The sequence below is a fragment of the Melospiza georgiana genome, chromosome 1 (assembly GCF_028018845.1).
Source record: "Melospiza georgiana isolate bMelGeo1 chromosome 1, bMelGeo1.pri, whole genome shotgun sequence".
NCBI lineage: Eukaryota > Metazoa > Chordata > Aves > Passeriformes > Passerellidae > Melospiza > Melospiza georgiana.
In genome coordinates this window covers 31,613,814-31,631,655 of record NC_080430.1, presented here as the reverse complement: position 1 = coordinate 31,631,655, position 17,842 = coordinate 31,613,814, and the positions used below count along the sequence as shown (strand labels likewise).

General features: G+C 36.2%; 1 protein-coding gene across 2 annotated transcripts in view; it reads right to left on the bottom strand.

The window, feature by feature from the left end:
• The window catches only part of ITGB8 (integrin subunit beta 8), a 48,209-nt gene that overhangs the window by 23,230 nt on the left and 7,137 nt on the right, over positions 1-17,842 (bottom strand). For both annotated transcript variants that reach the window (XM_058022547.1, XM_058022555.1), the window contains exons 2-5: positions 9,989-10,074; positions 7,200-7,374; positions 4,443-4,689; positions 2,520-2,685 (exon numbers count right to left, since the gene is read on the bottom strand). In XM_058022547.1, coding sequence (XP_057878530.1) covers positions 2,520-2,685; positions 4,443-4,689; positions 7,200-7,374; positions 9,989-10,074 — 674 coding nt within the window. The remainder of the gene's footprint in view (positions 1-2,519; positions 2,686-4,442; positions 4,690-7,199; positions 7,375-9,988; positions 10,075-17,842) is intronic.

Below are 17,842 nucleotides of genomic sequence, written 5' to 3'. Positions count from 1 at the left end.
TTTGCTTTTTTCCATTTACCATTTTCTTTGCTTTTAAACAGCCATATCTCACTACACAGGTCAGTTATGCTTTATATCGAGGGCTTGATAACAGCTGCCACATTGTGTACATCACTGTTAAGTAACAAATGCAAAGCCCACAGTTTGTAAAATCCTCTGGGGTCCTAGGAAGCATTACAATCAGTAAACATGCATTCATCCATATTGATACTTGGCACTGTTCTATTTTTACTTTGATTTATATTCTCATCACTCTATAATTTTCTTTTCCTACACAATTTCCTGGAAAGTGCATTAGTATGCAATCACAAATCAATAAACTAAAGTTTGAAGGACTTAATGCAATTATAAATTGAGAAATTCCTTATTAAGAAGCAAAATGCTACATTTATTCACCATCTTAGGGGATTGATAGCAAAGTGGCAGCCTCAATGGTGAATTGAATGCCTTTCAGGAATTTGGTGATGTGAAGGATGCAGCAGGGTAAACTTATACCTAAATCAATTTAGAGATGGCAAATTGTATTTTCAAAACATTTATCTCCCTGATTATAATCAAATTTCTGAGGCACACAGGAAACACATCATATGATTTTTCATTATTCCCTGTCTTGCTTATTCCATCTACTTTTTCACTGCTTCCATTTTATCTCCTTCTTATGACACACAATCTCTATGATTATCATGTGAAACATGAACCTGCATACAGTCCATGTACTCAGCCAGGTTTTGTGATTTACTCTCTGCCTTCCTTTCTTCATGGAGAGGAATTTAGCTTCTTTCTCAGGCTCACTCTCTCCTATCTCTGAAAGGAGGTTAAATATCTCAAGCCAGCAAGAATAACAAGTACAGAGGGGTGTCATGTCTTTCCAACTTGTACTTTAGGCATCAGTCTCTCTCGGACACTCCTAGGCAGCATCCCTCTAAAGAAGGAGTATTTTAAGTTGTATTTGTAAACAGGATTTGTCTTAAATCACTCCAAATTCTCCTCCAGCACTGTAAAAACATCTTCTCCTAAGACTCCATCATTTGACTTTGTCACCTTGAGACTTGTTTAGCTTTAGGTAATGCTGTGAGGAGCAGGGAGTTGGACTCAATGATCCTTATGGGTCCCTTCTGAATTGAGATGTTCTGTGACTGTATGATTCCTACCTACATATGTCACAGCAATCTAAATTTTAAAGCAGCTCCTTGTCCTAACCTGCTACTTGCAACTATGATGTATTGGTTAAAGCAAGATGGAGCAAGTTATAAAGGTCTATTGTAGGCAAAATGAGTGCACATTAATATAATTTATAGTTCATGATGGTCATTATGAATTGCACATTCTTCCCATCCATTTCAGTTCACAATTCACTTACCAGGAAAGCCTCCACATTCTCATGAATGTTTCCATTCTATTGTTCTTGGAAGCATATATTATTCTAGAACTCACATGTCATAAGTGTGGAATGTGTCCAGTGAGAAACACTGAATTTTTAGGAATTTTTCCAAAGTTCCAGAATAATTCTTTGTAAGAGTTTCAATCACAGTGTTTATAAAGCGTGGTTTTTACTTACCTGCTCATCAAAATTTGAAAATAAAATTGGACCAAACTATCAATTTTTAGCATAGTTTGGATTACTTTTTGTTCTTGAGATATTGTACTGTACAGAAAAATAGTGTGAAGATGGACAAGATAATTGTCCAGACATCATTCTAACAGATGAGAAACAAGCCAAGCCTGTGATTTGAATATAAGTTGAATATTTTATAGAGCATTACCAAACCCATGAATCAGCAAAATTTCAAAATTTGTATTGCATTAATATGCATAAGAAGAAAAACAATAACAAAAAATAGCTCTCTAGAGCAAAACAAACTCTTGTTATCTAATATGCTTAAGGTTGAGACTTATCCATGCAGATCTTTTCTATCCTTTTCTGCATGGGACAGACTGTGATGACATTTTATCAATGTACAAAAGTTAATTTTTAGTTGATTTGTACTGTTTTAAATTTTGAAAATTTTAAAAGCTGAGAACATAGAAGTTCTTCTGTTATCCTTATCTACACAAGCAGTTAAGTAAAACATCTTCAATTTTCAAGTTCTTAAGGAGCAGAAATGTCAAATGGTATGTCTTCATTGAGGAACACAAGCAGTGCTTTAATGATTTATGAAACTAATTATGTAATTGACTGAAATTCATACATGTGTCTGTTAAAACAAGAAGCAGTTGCTTTCATCATCCATCCTATGTTGGTTAGGCTGGTTAAAGCCAGAAATTGAACATCCCTAACCAATACTGAAACATGTTCCTTCATGCTCTCCTTTTTCAGTTTCAATTGGAAATTTTTACTTAAGGGGGAAATAATGGAAAATGAAGAAAAAAATCTTAGTATTATCAGGCGTAGCACTGGCATTTTGAATTCAGGAACACTGACCACCAGTTTATCTCTCTCTCTCTCTCTTTATATATATATATATATAGTGCCTGAATTACTATTTCTTTACTCTTTTGTAAATAAGTTGCTTCCTTACCTGGCACACAGCTGCTTGGAGCATCGCATCGAAACCTCCTTCAGGTGTATCAATATTCCCAGATATTTTTTGTTTATTCACTGCATTTCTGAATTCTGCTATATTGTCAGTCAGGGATAGCACGTGAATATAACCATGAGGAGGCATACAATCTAAATTGTAATCACTGTACAAAAACAAAAAAATAAAAAAGACTTATTTTTCCTTTGAAGGAAATGAAAATATTGAATCCACATTAACCCATAAAATCCTGATATTAATGAAGATGTAGGTAACACAGAATAAGAAACATTTACAGAAAAAAAGAGCAAGTCCATGTGAAATTAAGTTCAGTGGGAAGTAGTTATAATTAACTACAAAGAATGTATATTATCTTGTATTTTATGGAATTGTGTATATAATAACTTAGCTAATATGTTAACAGTATATATGTAGTGTTTCATACAGAACAAAAAATGCAACAAGAGGGATGGGATGATCTCAGGGAGTATATGAAACCTTCTGGAATATCTACAGTGTGGTACAACTTCGCTGTTCATTATCCTGAGAAAAGACTATCATACTGTAACAGTAAGATCTTTTAATAGGTTGCTACACAGTCTACTGAACTGTAATAAAATCTAACTTCCTATATCCACTAGTGTTACATAACTGTACACAAAATTAATACTGATATTAATAATAATTACCTCATCAAATAGATGAGAAAATTCATTTTCAGTAACATCATAGCAAATGATACTTTTTCAAATTATGCATAAGGGAGAAAGTTTGATTTTTATCATAGGTAAGCTAGTGAAGCAGCACTTGTACAGGTCATTGACCTGGGACCCATTCCCAGATGTGATTAATGGCACAAGTTGAAGTGCTCATCCATTCCAGAGGTGCTGAGCAGCTTTCAACTCTTAATTTGTGCTGCATCCAGACTGTAACCTGCTCTCCTCCAAATCAAGGTACAGTCAAAGAAGAGAAACTGGCATTGAAAGGATTAATACCTTTGCAGATGTCTCCTCTTAGGCAAAATACATTGTGACCTAGAAATGCTAATCAATATCCACTCACTATACATAGATGGTCTAGATGACTGCTTTATCCAAAGGCAGTCACATCTCTAGAAGGAACTCCACTCCTTGGAACCAATTCAAAACCCACTGAAATCATAAAGGGTACTTAGGGACTTGACAGAACTTTGGATCATGTCTTCCCAGGAAAGGCAAGCAAGAAAGCATGAAGAATTAATATTCACTTTTCCAACTACTATCATTTATACAGCTCTGAGTTTGTTGTGCATAATCTTGTTTTCTGGGGGTTTTGGAAGTGATTCCTCACTTCATGTAAGTGTTGAACCCAAGGTACATAAGGCATGGCATGAACAAAGAAATGCAGGCCAGAACATCTTTTGTATTTAAAAGAGGAGCTACTTCACATTAGAACTGTAGATCAGAGAATCACTTATGTTCATTAAATGTGCTGAAAGAAACCACATCATGTTGACAAAAGCAGAATTATCACAAAAGAGTTAATGAACACATGACCATACACTAGAAAGTACCTAGATCAGAAAGTAAAAGCTTTGTGATGAATCTAGGTATTATACCAAAAATAACGAAAACCACAACAGTTTAATTTAAAATTAAATACAAAACATCAACAAAGCAGCATGGGTTTTGGCTTGTTTTGCTAAAGAAAATACAGCACATTTTTCTGATACAGAAACGGTTTTTCTGAAATCATTTAGCAGGTATTTCAGAAGGAATCACTGTAAAAGAATTTTCAGCATTTTCTTAGAAACTTTGTCAAAGAACTGTGGTACAAGGAAACCAAGATAAATTCTGAAGAATTTTAAAAATAAATACGTATAATGCATATTCTGACATTAAATACACGTCTCTGTGCTACAGTAAATGTTAAAAGACTACATACCTGCACTGGTTATGGATTCTACCTGGATGAATGCTAATATAGGGTGACACAGTTTTATCCACATAGGATCCAAATCCAAGTCGAAAATCAAGAGAAATATTTTCCATCTTTTTAGATAAAGCAAATCCAACGGAATTTAACTTTTCTATATTGTTGTGCATAGAGGCTGAGACATCAACTAAATAGTAAAGATCCACAGGGTATTTCTCTAAAGGACGAACTTTTAACATAAAGTTTGCTTCACTTCCTGATTAACAAAAGAAACAAATATGTTTGTTTACTATTTTTGAATGGACATGCTTAAAAATACATTTATTTTTGTAGCAACCTCAGCACAAAGTTGTTTGTGTCAGCAAAGAGAAAAACAAACAAACAAGAAAATCTCCCAAGAGTAAATTAAACCTTGAAGAAGCATTCAAAAATAAGCCATAAAGGGCTGTTTTGGAGAACATCTTGGGTTTTTTTCTTGCAGGAGCACTGTGCAATTTATTGTAAAAATCTGACTTCTCTCCATTTTGTTTTAAATTCATGGTTATGCAATCCCTTTGGCATTATAACAAAAAGCAGTTGTGGCTCACAAAGGACACAGATCTGCATACAAATTGGGGTCAGTCACTTCAAGGTTGTCACTTCAAAGTATGTAAATGTATCCTGCAAATAGTTTGTCATATGACAGAATCTAAAACTACATACACACCACAAGGACAGCACAGCCTCAAAACTTCACATAAATAATGATACAAGTTTATCCCAAACTGCTCATCAAATCCCAAAGATTTGATGAGAAAACTCTGTGGGATAAAAAAATATATATTTTATTAAAATGTTTTAATATAAAAAAAAAATCCATCTTTTGGTATGTACAAAATAGAACTCTTATTTCAAGATGATAGTTTTTCATGCTTTGGAAGCTGCTTAAACCAGTCCTCACATTTTTGCTGGTCTAGTATTCTGTAATGTCAGGAAAATGACTGAATTGATTTGTATGGGCAGAGTGGGTACAATAATTCACAGTTTCAAATTAGCCATCATTTTATGTCATCCAAAGTGTGAGCTTAGAGCAGAAGTGAGTTCAGGATCTTCATGTGATGAGTGGAGAATCTAATCCAGTATTGTGCAATGAAGATACAGCAAAGGACAGGAGGAAGGAAGATGTTACAGAAGAAAAATGCAGGTTTTCAATTAAAACTATCAAAAGGTACATCCAGTATAGAGATCTGACTCATAAAATTTAAATATGCAAAGTACTTTCTTCCAAAGGTCTTTGAACATAATCCATCTGAAAATGTCAGGATTTGTCTGTATTAGGTCTTGCATGAGGAAAACAATTTCAGTGTGCTGTAATTTATGTTTCCTCTTTGCCAATGTAAATTGAATTACTTTTTGTAAATGACCCTTGCAGGTCTCCAGTTTGCATAGAGTGAGATACTGAGTGCAGCTTTTATTTTTTTTCCCACATAAATCCTAACTGATATGAGTATATGAAAACAGTGACAAGCCCCCCCAGCATCAAAACAAAAGCATCTTTGCTGCATGATTATACTGTAGCAAATGTCTGTTTTGAGAAAAAACTATAGTGGGATATCTGTGTGTTTCCCTGAGGTGGAAAATATGGGCAAGATATGTATATATAAAAAGTTTTTCTTCTGGAGTCCTTGAAATTTCATTCTTTTGCCTCCCTGATGCAAAAACTTCTACAAAGCATAAGGAACTCCAAACCTAATTTCATTATTTACTGAAAAAATGGTTAAGGAAACCAAATTTGAGAAAGCTAACTTTTTTTCCTATGAATCCAGTATGCCTTTGGAAATTAATGTGATCACAGACAGGGCTTAGAGGTAGCTCAGTTTCTTGAACCATTTCTTGAAGCAGCGATCAGTCACTTTGAAAGGAGAGTGAAGAAAGGAGAAGTGCTGATGTTACCTTGACTATTTTATTATTATAAAGTGTGAAAAACAGAGATCCTTTGTGCTTTACACTCAGGCAGATCTTCCTTTTTCCCTTGTAATTGACAGAAAATTACCATTTCTACAGTGAAGATCAGCAAAACACTTCTCCTAAGCATTTAATGTTTTTAAGACAAAGATTGATCCCTCTCACATATTTCTTTCTCTTTGAAAAAGAAATAAATTAAATTTTATTGAGTGAAAGATAATCTTGCATCCCTTTATATCACCTTCACTTTGGCTGTTGGTTACAGCTTTTTTAGAGACAGAGAATGAACACTGATTTAACTAGACTTGTGCTGAGGGTAAATGGAGATATACTAGTTATAAAAAAATTCAGGCAGTGAACATTCTTTAGGAATGTAGTCTTATACTATGGTTTTGGTATTTTTCTACTTGTCTAGTCAATGTACTTGAAAGTAGAGAAATAATTAAGAAGTTTATCAAATTATGAATTTAGGGATTATAACTCTATTTTCTTTCAGAAGGAATATATATACACATATAAGGCAAAACTGTTAGTGTAAGTGGCTAAAGAATCAAGAAACCACATAAGAAAACAGGAAAAAACATCAAAGTTCCCTGTCCACTTAGTACTTGAATTATTCCGAGCTGTGTTTGACAGAAACAATTCTTGGTGAAGATGATACTTGAATATGGGAGCAACACCATCACAGTTCTACAATACAATGCTATAGCATCATTCTTCCAAATAATTATTCCAGATGCCTCTTCATAAAATATCTGTACTTAGAACTATTGTTTTTATTTTAAATTTATTACAATATCAATGTGTTAGAGATGACCCAACCTGGACGCAGTTGGACTGAAACTTTTCCTGGTGTCACTTGTGTATTTGTTTCATGGTCACTAGGTATTGTGACATGAACCATGGGGTTTTCAACCAAATCTGATTGGCAGCCTCTTTTCATTAAGTTGAAAACAGTGTCACAGCGTCCCTTCTGTGTTGTGCCAGCCATGAAATCCTGTTTAATAAGAAAGAAAAAGTACAAAACAATCTGAGCTGAAAAAAAACTGTATAAACTTCAAAGGATGAAGAAAACCAAAATATCGGTCTTTGAAACAATAAAATATGCTACTATAATTGCATAAATTATAGGACAAGTTCATGAAGCCATATGTTTTTAATAATGGTAATGATGCAATATTTAAATTAGAAGTTAAACCCAATTTCACATTGACCCTTTTCTACACAAAAAAAAATTTAAATGAGAAATAGGATCTTGCACAATCAGAACAATCTGACTTTGGAGAAAAAGGAAATTACACACTGTTATTATGTTACTTAAAAAAGTTCTGTGCCATGCTATGAGCTCATTTTAGCAAGAAAGCATCATTTCCACAACATCAAAAGAGGTTAGTTTTCAGAAGAATCCATTGGTAATGTTACTCAGGCTGATATTTAGTAGGAGCACCAGAGGTCAGCTCTAGATTTAGCCAGCTTGAATTTATCTATCTCACTATACAAAATCCATAGACCTGCTGAACTACATCATTTCAATTCCCGGAAAGGAGAATCCATGTATAATTACAGGAGCAGACAGTTTAGGATGTCACCAACATAAAAAAGCCCTGGTAGCTTTTTTATGATTTTTAATGAAAAGTGATTAGTAAAAGGATGATGTCAGAAGCAGCCCATTCTTTTCTGCATTGAAAGAGAAAAGTTGTCCAAAATTGTGCCAAAATGATCCAATCCAAAATTCCTTCCTGACCACTAATCTGATGATTAATACGATTCTGAACATGTGTGTGGGAGGGGAAAGACAAGATCTCTTGTAGTCTTTGAAAGTATTGGTCCATCTGAGTCAAAGCTGGAGACCCACCAAACAAAGGACAAGCTCTGATCTTTCAGATGCAAATGGCAAAAATAAGCAATCTAAACTACAGCGAACTGTGTATTAGACAATAAATAGTCATCCAGACCCTGTAAAGACTAGAGAAAGCCCCTGAACAATGAAATATGACAGTCCTATATCTTGTTTTCCTATCTTCAAAGCTTCTTTTTGTAGTCTATCCCAGATATATTTTTTCTATAACCAAACCTATTATTAAAACCAACAGACTGCTTTTTAAGTTACTGCTATTTACATATTCTTTAGTGGATACTTTTCAAAAAGCTAGATTTTTAAATGCATAAGAATTTAGCTACTCTTGTTATCAGTAATGACTAATAGATTTGTAGTGTTTTCTGAGGTGCATTGTGTGTAGGTATAAATTCAAAGCATTTCAAGAGTTCCTCAGGCCTGATTATCTTATTAAAAAGATTTTTCTCATGAAGCAGGCAGGCTAAGCTGCACTGCAATATTTCCATCTGCAATAATACTAGTTATGCTGTTCCATAACCATGGATGGTGTGTAGGTGAGCCACCTATTTAAGAGGGTTTGAGAAAGCCCTGGTGTCCATGAACAGCTCTCAGGATTGACTTGAGAAGTGATGCAGGACAAGCAGAGCAGAAGTGAAACTGGCCAAGTCCGTGTGCCTACTTAGAAGGGGATGTACTGCAGCTTCCAAAGCACTGGAGAGTTAGCAAATGCTGTTCTGTAATAAATGCAGATGGAGGAGGATAAAGCTTTGCCCTTTGTAACACAGGACATGGGGCCAGAATAATGAACACTGTAATCCATTGTGCCGTCTACACGTCTGAAGCTTCCTCTTGGAAAGCAAGCCCTGCGTGCCTCTACTCATCCTTGCATTACTCAGCCTTGTACCTTTGGCAGACTAAGTTAACAATTCCAAGACACAGATATTACCAGTGCATTACTCTTCTTATCTCTGCCAGATACACCCCTTATATTATAGGTAGGAACTTATCTACCTTTTCTGCTGCTAACCGGAAAGCTACCACTGGTAATTTCCACGTGAACTTAAAGAGCATATGAGCTTGCGATTGCCAGTGATATTCTTCAAAAGCTTGCTCCTCTGAAGTGATTATTCAAAATCATGCTATCAACAGGGTTATGTGTTTTCTGTCAAACAAAAGCAAAAATTCTCATATTCTTACAGCTTGAACAATAACAATAATTTCAGAATAATTCTTGCTACCGAAGATCTATCTTCCGTGCCAAGTCTCAGAACTGATAGTTTCCAGTGTCAAAATGAGAAAAGCATCATTTTTTCCATTTGTGATATGATCATAATATAGGGTGAAGTTGAAGTCAACTCCACTGTTAGTAGAACCTTTAGCTAAACGCAGTAGACATATATGTATAGACTTGTTTTCATATATGATAAGGACTTAATACAAAGTAGTGATAAGTAATTTTGCTTTGGAAGCCAAAAACTGTTAAAATCTCAAAGCAACTGTAAGTCTGCCAAAGCTGTCTACAAAGCAGATGGAATGCATTAGGAAGGTCTCACTTTATTTAAAATTACTGCAATTTTCCAAATAAAAGGTTGCATTTTCCCCTTTGGAAACAAAATGTATTTCACATGATTTCTCAGGTTCTGTCTCTAGGGGTCATTTAAAGATTTTCTTGCTATTTCTCACTATAATTTTCTCAGTTTAAAGGTCTTTATCTTTATAAAGATCAGAAGCAGCTAAAATATAAAGTCAAATGTAATTAAGCAAAATGCCATACCTCTTGAGCACACCATCCACACTCTGGACCCAAAGCAAGACACTTTGTGCATGTTACTGCATTTGAAGTGGCACATCTGCTTTCCGCTGCAATGAAATACAAACCCAAACATTCATGATTTATGATGATATGTGAAATTGTAAAATATCTAATTTTAAACCAACATTTCAAAAATGACTTCTCCAGATTAAGAGTGATGACAATATATTGAAACAGAAGTAAAACATAACAAAGGCACTGTGGCAATGGAATAGAATTTTCTTTTCTCTACAGTCTAGAAATATTTGCACAAATTGAATAAACTCCATTCACAATTAACAAGGCCAAATTTTTAAGATCCTGATTTAGAATAATTTTGAAGTGCAAGTTTATCTTTGGCATGTATCTTGCTGATTTACTGCCTAAGAGAAAAGAATTTACTAGGTAGCTTATCATTTCACAGACATTTTCCCTTTAAGTCATTTACACTTGACTGAATCATTCATTATTCACTCCTCATGAAACCCAAAGTATTTTCTCACCTTCTATAAATATTCCCCTTCTGCATATTCATTTTTGCAATGAATAGTTTCCCAGAAGAGGAAGATTTTCTTTTCCAGAAGCAAATAGAAATGAATCCAACACTACATGTGTCACAGATTGAAGACACATCATTCTGTACCAACAATTGCAAAAATTGTGCCTACTTACATGTCTACCAGCAAAGTCCTTTATATCCTTTTCACGTCTTTGTTTTATAGATCATTGCTTAAGTTACTACTCTTTCCTATGAAACTTTGGCAGTTGGTATGGAGAAGAAGAGTCTTTTCAAGGGACTGGGTCAGCTCAGCTAGAATGTCAGCATTAGTGTATCCTTTCACCATGTTGAGCACAAGCCTCTTGCAGACCAGTGCACCTCTAAACAAGACAGAGGTCACCTGCTAGGAGTTATATGGAGGGCCCAAAATGCACAGCTCGGTAGTACTGTGTTAAACAACATTGCTTTCTGGCACGTTCAGCATGACATATTAGAAAAAAAACAGGGAGCAAAATAAATTTAATTTCTGCATAAAAAGGCTACATATGTTAGTTGGTCCATTGTGATAGTGTGCATCATCATATCGAAACAGTTTGATGAAGAGTTTGGTTTTCATCCAAAGTTTTGGTGACATGATTGTCTGAGATTATTTCCTTCTAACCTGAAATAATAAAGCAAACCATCTTTCTTTTTAGGTAATGTGACAAACTTCTCATAGTGAACAGTTGCATTAGGAGAATATGTACTAAGATATCTTTTTTTAAAATTTATTTTGCTGATTTCATCTGTGGATTCTAAGATGAGATCCTGTATCATATAAACAGCTAGTATTCAAGAGGTCACTTAGAACGATGGCTGATGCAAGGCACCAATCACAGTTTGCACATTGTTATTATTATCAACAACACATATACCAGTATTAACAAGCCTAGCGCAGCAAAGCTGCAGCATTATACTGATAATGTGTAGATTAGTGGCAATTTAATTAATTTCAAAGGTCAAACCAACATTTCTATTTCATATCAACTGCTGCTGACAATTTTTGCCATGAAGGCAATGTGAGGAAAAAAGCATAAATGAAAAGGAGAGCTACAGGTATGATATAAACAGTAAGTTGAAAAGCAGCCCAGGAAGGTGCTGGAATGCAGGGAAAACTGATTAAAGGGTGGGAGAGGTTGGTAGGCATAAATAAAGAAGGAGTTGCTAAGGAGAAAGAAAAGAACAAGACAAAATCTGAAGGGATTTTTTTTGTTTCCTTTTGTTATAAAAACAAGCATAGCAAGTTTTACTTGGATGTGAAATGAGAGCAAGCTCATTCAGCACTAACACAATAAAACTTTTTTTGTAATTATAAGAAGACAGCAACTGTACTTTATGCAGTTCTAGTTCTGCACTCTGAAAGAGCAGTCCTAGAGGCCATAGAAAATGTTACCACATACTGCAGGAGATGGGAAAAAGTATGAAGATTTTGGGTAGCTACTGACATGCACAGGGTTGTAGACCTTGCCACAGATCCTTTTCTAGACAGTATTCATAAAGTGCAAAGAGTCAGAATGAAAAGTTGTTGAAAGAATGAAAATAAAAGGAATGTAATTGTTCTTGGCACACAAACACCCCTCCCATCTTCAACTGGATATCAAAGATAGCAGAGATGAAAGGCGGTACAAGAAAAAGAGAGTGATAAATTCAGTAAAGTGTCAAAGGACAAGGAAAAATATAAGTTGCTGATCTGCAGCCCAATAGTGGTTTTAAGACCCCCATGGAGCAAAATAGGGAGAAAATTACATGAATTTTGAGGTTACCCATTCAAATTAATATTCATTGCAGGAGACAGAGCTGGTCTGATAAGAATAAATAGCTGACATGAAAAAATGAGAAACCTGTGTTTCTAGCTATTCAGATATGGAATAAGGAAGATTAATTCCTAGTCATTGCAATCAGTAAACCAAGTAAGCCAAATAATAAGTATGGCCTAATTAAGTTCCTGCAATAATATCTGAGACTCCTTTCTTAAGACATATAATCCTATCTGCAAAACACATACTTTAATTTAAATGCCATTGACAACACAGCACAATATTAACACCTTTTTTAATATGCACTTCCTAAAAAACCCACTAATATATGTCTATGTGCCATTTTCCAGAGGCATTGGAAAGCTGACTGAAAAATAACTGTCCCAATTTTTTTTGTATGATTAGTTTATTGAATCTATTGAAACTTGATTTAGTTTATTAATATAGCCTGTACAGTAAAACATAGGGGGGTCTGTGTCTTTCTGATTTTGCAGACTGCTAAGTCAGAAACAATATCTTAAAATCTAGTTTCAGTGTGATCACATTAACAAATGAGATATACAGTACTCCTGGATGCAAAACTCTTTGCTGCTAACTCTCCAGTCTCAAGAGCTCAATTTTCATAACATTAAGTTGCAGATTGGCAATAGAGAAGCCTGGTACCATTGGAACAAAAGGTTGAAATTTTATGTTTTTAATAACAAGAAACTTGAAAAAGTTGAATTAATTTCTTTATTTATTATTCTGTCTGCATCACTACTCTGGTTCCCAAGTACATAGTCCATAATAACAGTAACATTTATGGACATGCTTTCATTCATCAAATATTTAGTATTTAGTTGTAAACCTACACTAAAACCATAAGTGTTGAAGTATAAACTTTTCGGTTGCTTTAAAAAACCATGGTAAAGCAAGAAATATTTTTTTATGAGTTGACTTAAAAAAGAACGGAGATTTTTCCTGCCACTTCACCAAAAACAGAGTCCAGACAAGACTGAGTTACTGTTCAGCCAAAGCTAAGGGCTAGTTTCTACTGGCTTAGTTTGAACTGATGTATGCCAAAAGGTATTTTCGACAAGGGCCAAATTCTGTGCTGGGAACTGCAAAGGCATATGCATATAATAAAAAGTGCATCAGGTTAAACCACACTTTTCCAGCCTACTCCACAAAATTACAACCATGCTCCAACAACTGCAGCTATTTACAGTGATCACAGGTGTGGCAAGCCTAGACTCTCTGCAACAAGAGGGATCAAGGCAAGACAAACATCCTATATGTTATAATTATATCCTGCCTCCTTATTATGAAAGTAACCTTATCACAATCAGGGTATTTATCTCAGAGATGAAATAGCAATAAAGCACTCTGGCGTCTCAGAGGGGATGTTAAACAGGTTTTCAAACAGACAGCACTTTGTTCAAGTACAGCCAAGAATTTGGATTTGTATCAGCTTCACAGTTGGTACACGCTTGTGCTGGCTTTGGAGGGTGTACCACTTGCTTTCTAAAAAGAGAAAGCCAAAATACAGCTTGCAGCTTATGCTCCCTGATCATGGCCCTCACACTGGTGAACACTCATTGAGGCAAGCAGATAGGAAAATATCCAGCTTCCACAGAGCTGGTTTTCCTTCAATTGTGCATCTAATCTTGTTCTAGGGCAGCCATCAGCCAGGCTATCCCCCTGCACAGATAATGAATGAGGCCTTCACTAACTCATGCATAGCCTAATTTATGAGGAAAGCTGCAGCTTTTATGCAGTATACTGCAGTTACTTTCACTTTTCTGTCTTCAGAGCAGAGCAGCAGGACCCTGCAGAGTGGCCGTCACCTAACACATGGCTTCCCCACTCGCTCTGGCTGAGCAGGCAGGTACAACGAAAAGCATCATAAAAATGCTACAGAGGAGGGATTATTTTTCCATGATTATTAGGTTGGACAGTTACATGCTCAGATTACAGGAAAAAAAAAAGAGTGTGCTTTAACTGCCAATCCTAAAACCTAGTCCTGGAATTAGGGATTTCCACCCCCCTCCTTTTTTTTTCCAAATAAGAAATAATTCTCTCTGCCTTTTGTGCCATACCTTAAAAACACACTATGACATCACCAGATTTTCCAATAAGATTACAAGGTATACCTCAAAATCAGCTTTAAGAGGTACTCAACCTTGCCCAGGAGAGGAGATCTCAACTTGAACACTGTACTCTTTTTATGCTTTATAATAAAATTCTAAGATTACTTCAAAAGAATACCAAACAACTTCTCTTTCCTCTCCCATTTTTAATATTACATATGGCATTTGTTAATTTGTTTCATTTCGTCATTAACTTTTGGGCACTTTAGTTTCACTATTGAGACAGAAAGAATCTAAGCTGCACACTGATTTTAAAATGTTTTTTGCCAGTAACTAAAAGAAGCAGTAAACTAAAACTCTGCATGGCAGAGGACATGTTTTTGCTATGAAAATAAAGATGTATAAAAGAAAGGTTAAAAACACTATTAAATTCTGAGCTCTCAAAAAATACTTCTGTAAATCTGGCACATGAGTAAAACACCTTTCCAAACAAACAAACAAGATAAAAACCCCTCCAAACCAAACTAATCAACTTTTACAGTGTTCCTAATAGGAAAAATGGAACTGGAAGAGATAAACCATAATGTGGTTACAGAAATATTAAGAGGCAGAGGTGAGAATCGAAATAGTCTTTGCACATCGAAATAAATGCAATGAAAATAATCACTAGTGAACAAGTCCTGATAACTGATAGGGACTTCCCATTCCTAACTCTGCCAATATACCCCCCCACACTGAGAGTTTTGGGATTCCCAAATTAATCTGCACTACCTTATGAATAAAGTACCTTTTAAACATGAGGGTCATTAGTTACAGCTACACAGGTGATTTACAAAGCCATTAAAATGCAAAGTCATGCAGAAGTCTGCCCTGCATGAGTTTGTGCCTTTGCAAAGCACGCAAGAAAAACCACCAAGATCTTCCTTTTTTGCACATTGTGCAAGGTCTGAGTGACGTCACTGGAGAGAGCTGACACTGGATTTCAGCTGAACAGCGCAGACAAAAGGGGAGGACACCTCTGTCAACACAGCATTGGGAAAGCCCTGGCAGAGAACAAGAGTCATAGCTGATGCTGGAGGATAGAAAATGCTTTCAAAGTCTGCTCTGTAAAGGCACATTGACGGGGAGTTCCCATAAAAGTGAATGGACACTTTTGTAATTAGAGAGGATATTCACATTACGCTTTGAGGCAGTTATATAAAGATCAATAAGGGGAAGTGCCGGGTTCAGCATTTCAGTCAGAGCAACCTCATGTGGCACTACAGGCTGGGGGGAAAAGGGGCTGGAAAGCTGCTGGTGAAAAAGACATTGAGGTTCTGGAGCATGCCCAGAGAAAGGCAAGGGAGCTGGGGAAGGGACTGGCACAAGTCTTAATAGGAGCAGCTGAAGGAGCTAGAGTGGTTTAATCTAGAGAAATGGAGGCTCAGGGGTGGGGAGGGGGGCTTATCATCTTCTACAATTACCTGAAAAGGATATTGCAGCAAGGTGGGGGTTGGCCTCTTCTCCCAGCTAACTAACAATAACACAAAATGGCCTCAAGTTGTGCTGGGGAAGGTTTAGATTGGATATCAGGAAAAATATCTTCACTGAAAGGGCTGTCAAGCCTTGGAACAGGCTGCCCAGGGAAGTGGTAGAGCCATCATCCACTGGACATGTGGATGTGATGCTTAGGAACATGATTTAGTGGTGGGCTTGTGCTGGGTTAGGTTGAGAATCTTGAGGGTCTTTTCCAGACTAAATGATGCTATGATTCAAGGAGATACTTCTGAAATTCTCTGAGCCTACCGGTGTCTTTCTTATCCTCATCTCTCTGAAAAGTTCCAGCACATACATGAAGGTTGCACATTAAGATGAAGACTTGGGGAACATAAGCCTCAGACAGATGCATAGCAACCCAAGTTTTTCACCTACATATAGCAATTTTGAAGGGTTTTTTTTTTTCTGAAAGATTCATATAACAGCCTTTTTGAAAAGGTACTACCCATAGTAGCTACTGGTACTGCAGTTAGGACTCAAAAACACAACATTCAAACCACAGCCTCAGACATGGCCTTGACTATGAGAGACAGAACTATTGACTACTCCAGTCTGACTTTGTTCCCAAGCGACAATACAGAATGAAAACAAGCAATGCAACCTTGAAATTTTTTTTGTCTCTTGGCCAACTTTACTTGTAGCCTCTCCTTTCCATGAAACTTCCTGCTTTTCTGGGAGATGGTTACATTTTGTTGATGCAATTCATGCCTGCAAACAATGAGTCAAAGCCTACTTGGCTTCAGAAACTAATCTATCCTGTCTCTTGCAAATAAAACATACAGGAAAATTTACTAGGATTATATCATTAGAACAGACTAATTTCCCACAGTCATAAAAGCTAATGCTTCTGTGGCACAGGTTTGATGGTCCTGTTTGTACAGCTTTACACCAATAAAAATGCAAAGCATATGGAACCAGAGAGCTTAAAAGGTTTGGGTTTTTTTTAATCCCTTGATTTCAAGGAAACTTCAAGATGTGTGGAGTTGTGTTCATTCAGTTTCCTAGGATGGAACATGGGCATAGGAAAAATTGTACTCCAGTCATCCACAGCTGCTAGAAGCTCCCTCAGAGTAGACCAGATTGAATACAGTCATGCTGCTTCAGCAAAGCCTGGAATGGCTACTGTCATATATCACTGCTAATTTAATTTCTTTTGTATTAGTAAGCACTGCTAGCAGGTAGCCTATCAACAGCCCAGAATGGTTGGTATTTTCCTGTGTATTCTATAAGTCTTACCTAATCAGGAGGTCACGATGGTTATAAAGGTAGATAAAAATGACTATTTTCTGCCTTCTTAAGAAGATCAACCTTGAAAAAAGACCAGCCCAAGGTTTATCTCCCACTATCTTCAATAGCTGTTCCTCCTTAAACCAGGCCTTCAACCCCTAATTGTTTCTCTAAAGTACCCTTTTATTGCATGTCTAATCATCACCAAATTGCTGCTTTCTGCCCTATAGGAGCATGACCTCATCCTGGCACTCTCTCCATTCACATACCCAGCAGCAGTGCAGAGGATCCTAATAGCTCAGGGCTATTTCTTCCCACACAGTGTCACCAAAGACAACCTGATAGATTCTTAGTCCATAGCAATGCAAATAGCTTACTTCATTCTCTTTTATCTGCAAACATGGTGGTTTGGAACAAATCTATTCTAGTTCGAAATTCCCAAAGCTGACAACCTAGGGGAACAAGTCCCTCAGCTCTGAACACAAAATGACAAACTGAATTGTGCTTTTACACAAGATTTTCCTGAAACAAACCAAAAGCTGTGCACGTGTGGATTAGAGAGACATTGAGCATACATAGTTTACACTTGCAATGAGAAAACCTCAAGAATATGAAATAAAAGCTAAGACTGGTATCAGAGAGGATAACCACCATTCCTTAAGGATTTGTATGTAGTCCACAAGATTGGGAGGAGCATTTATTCAAGAGG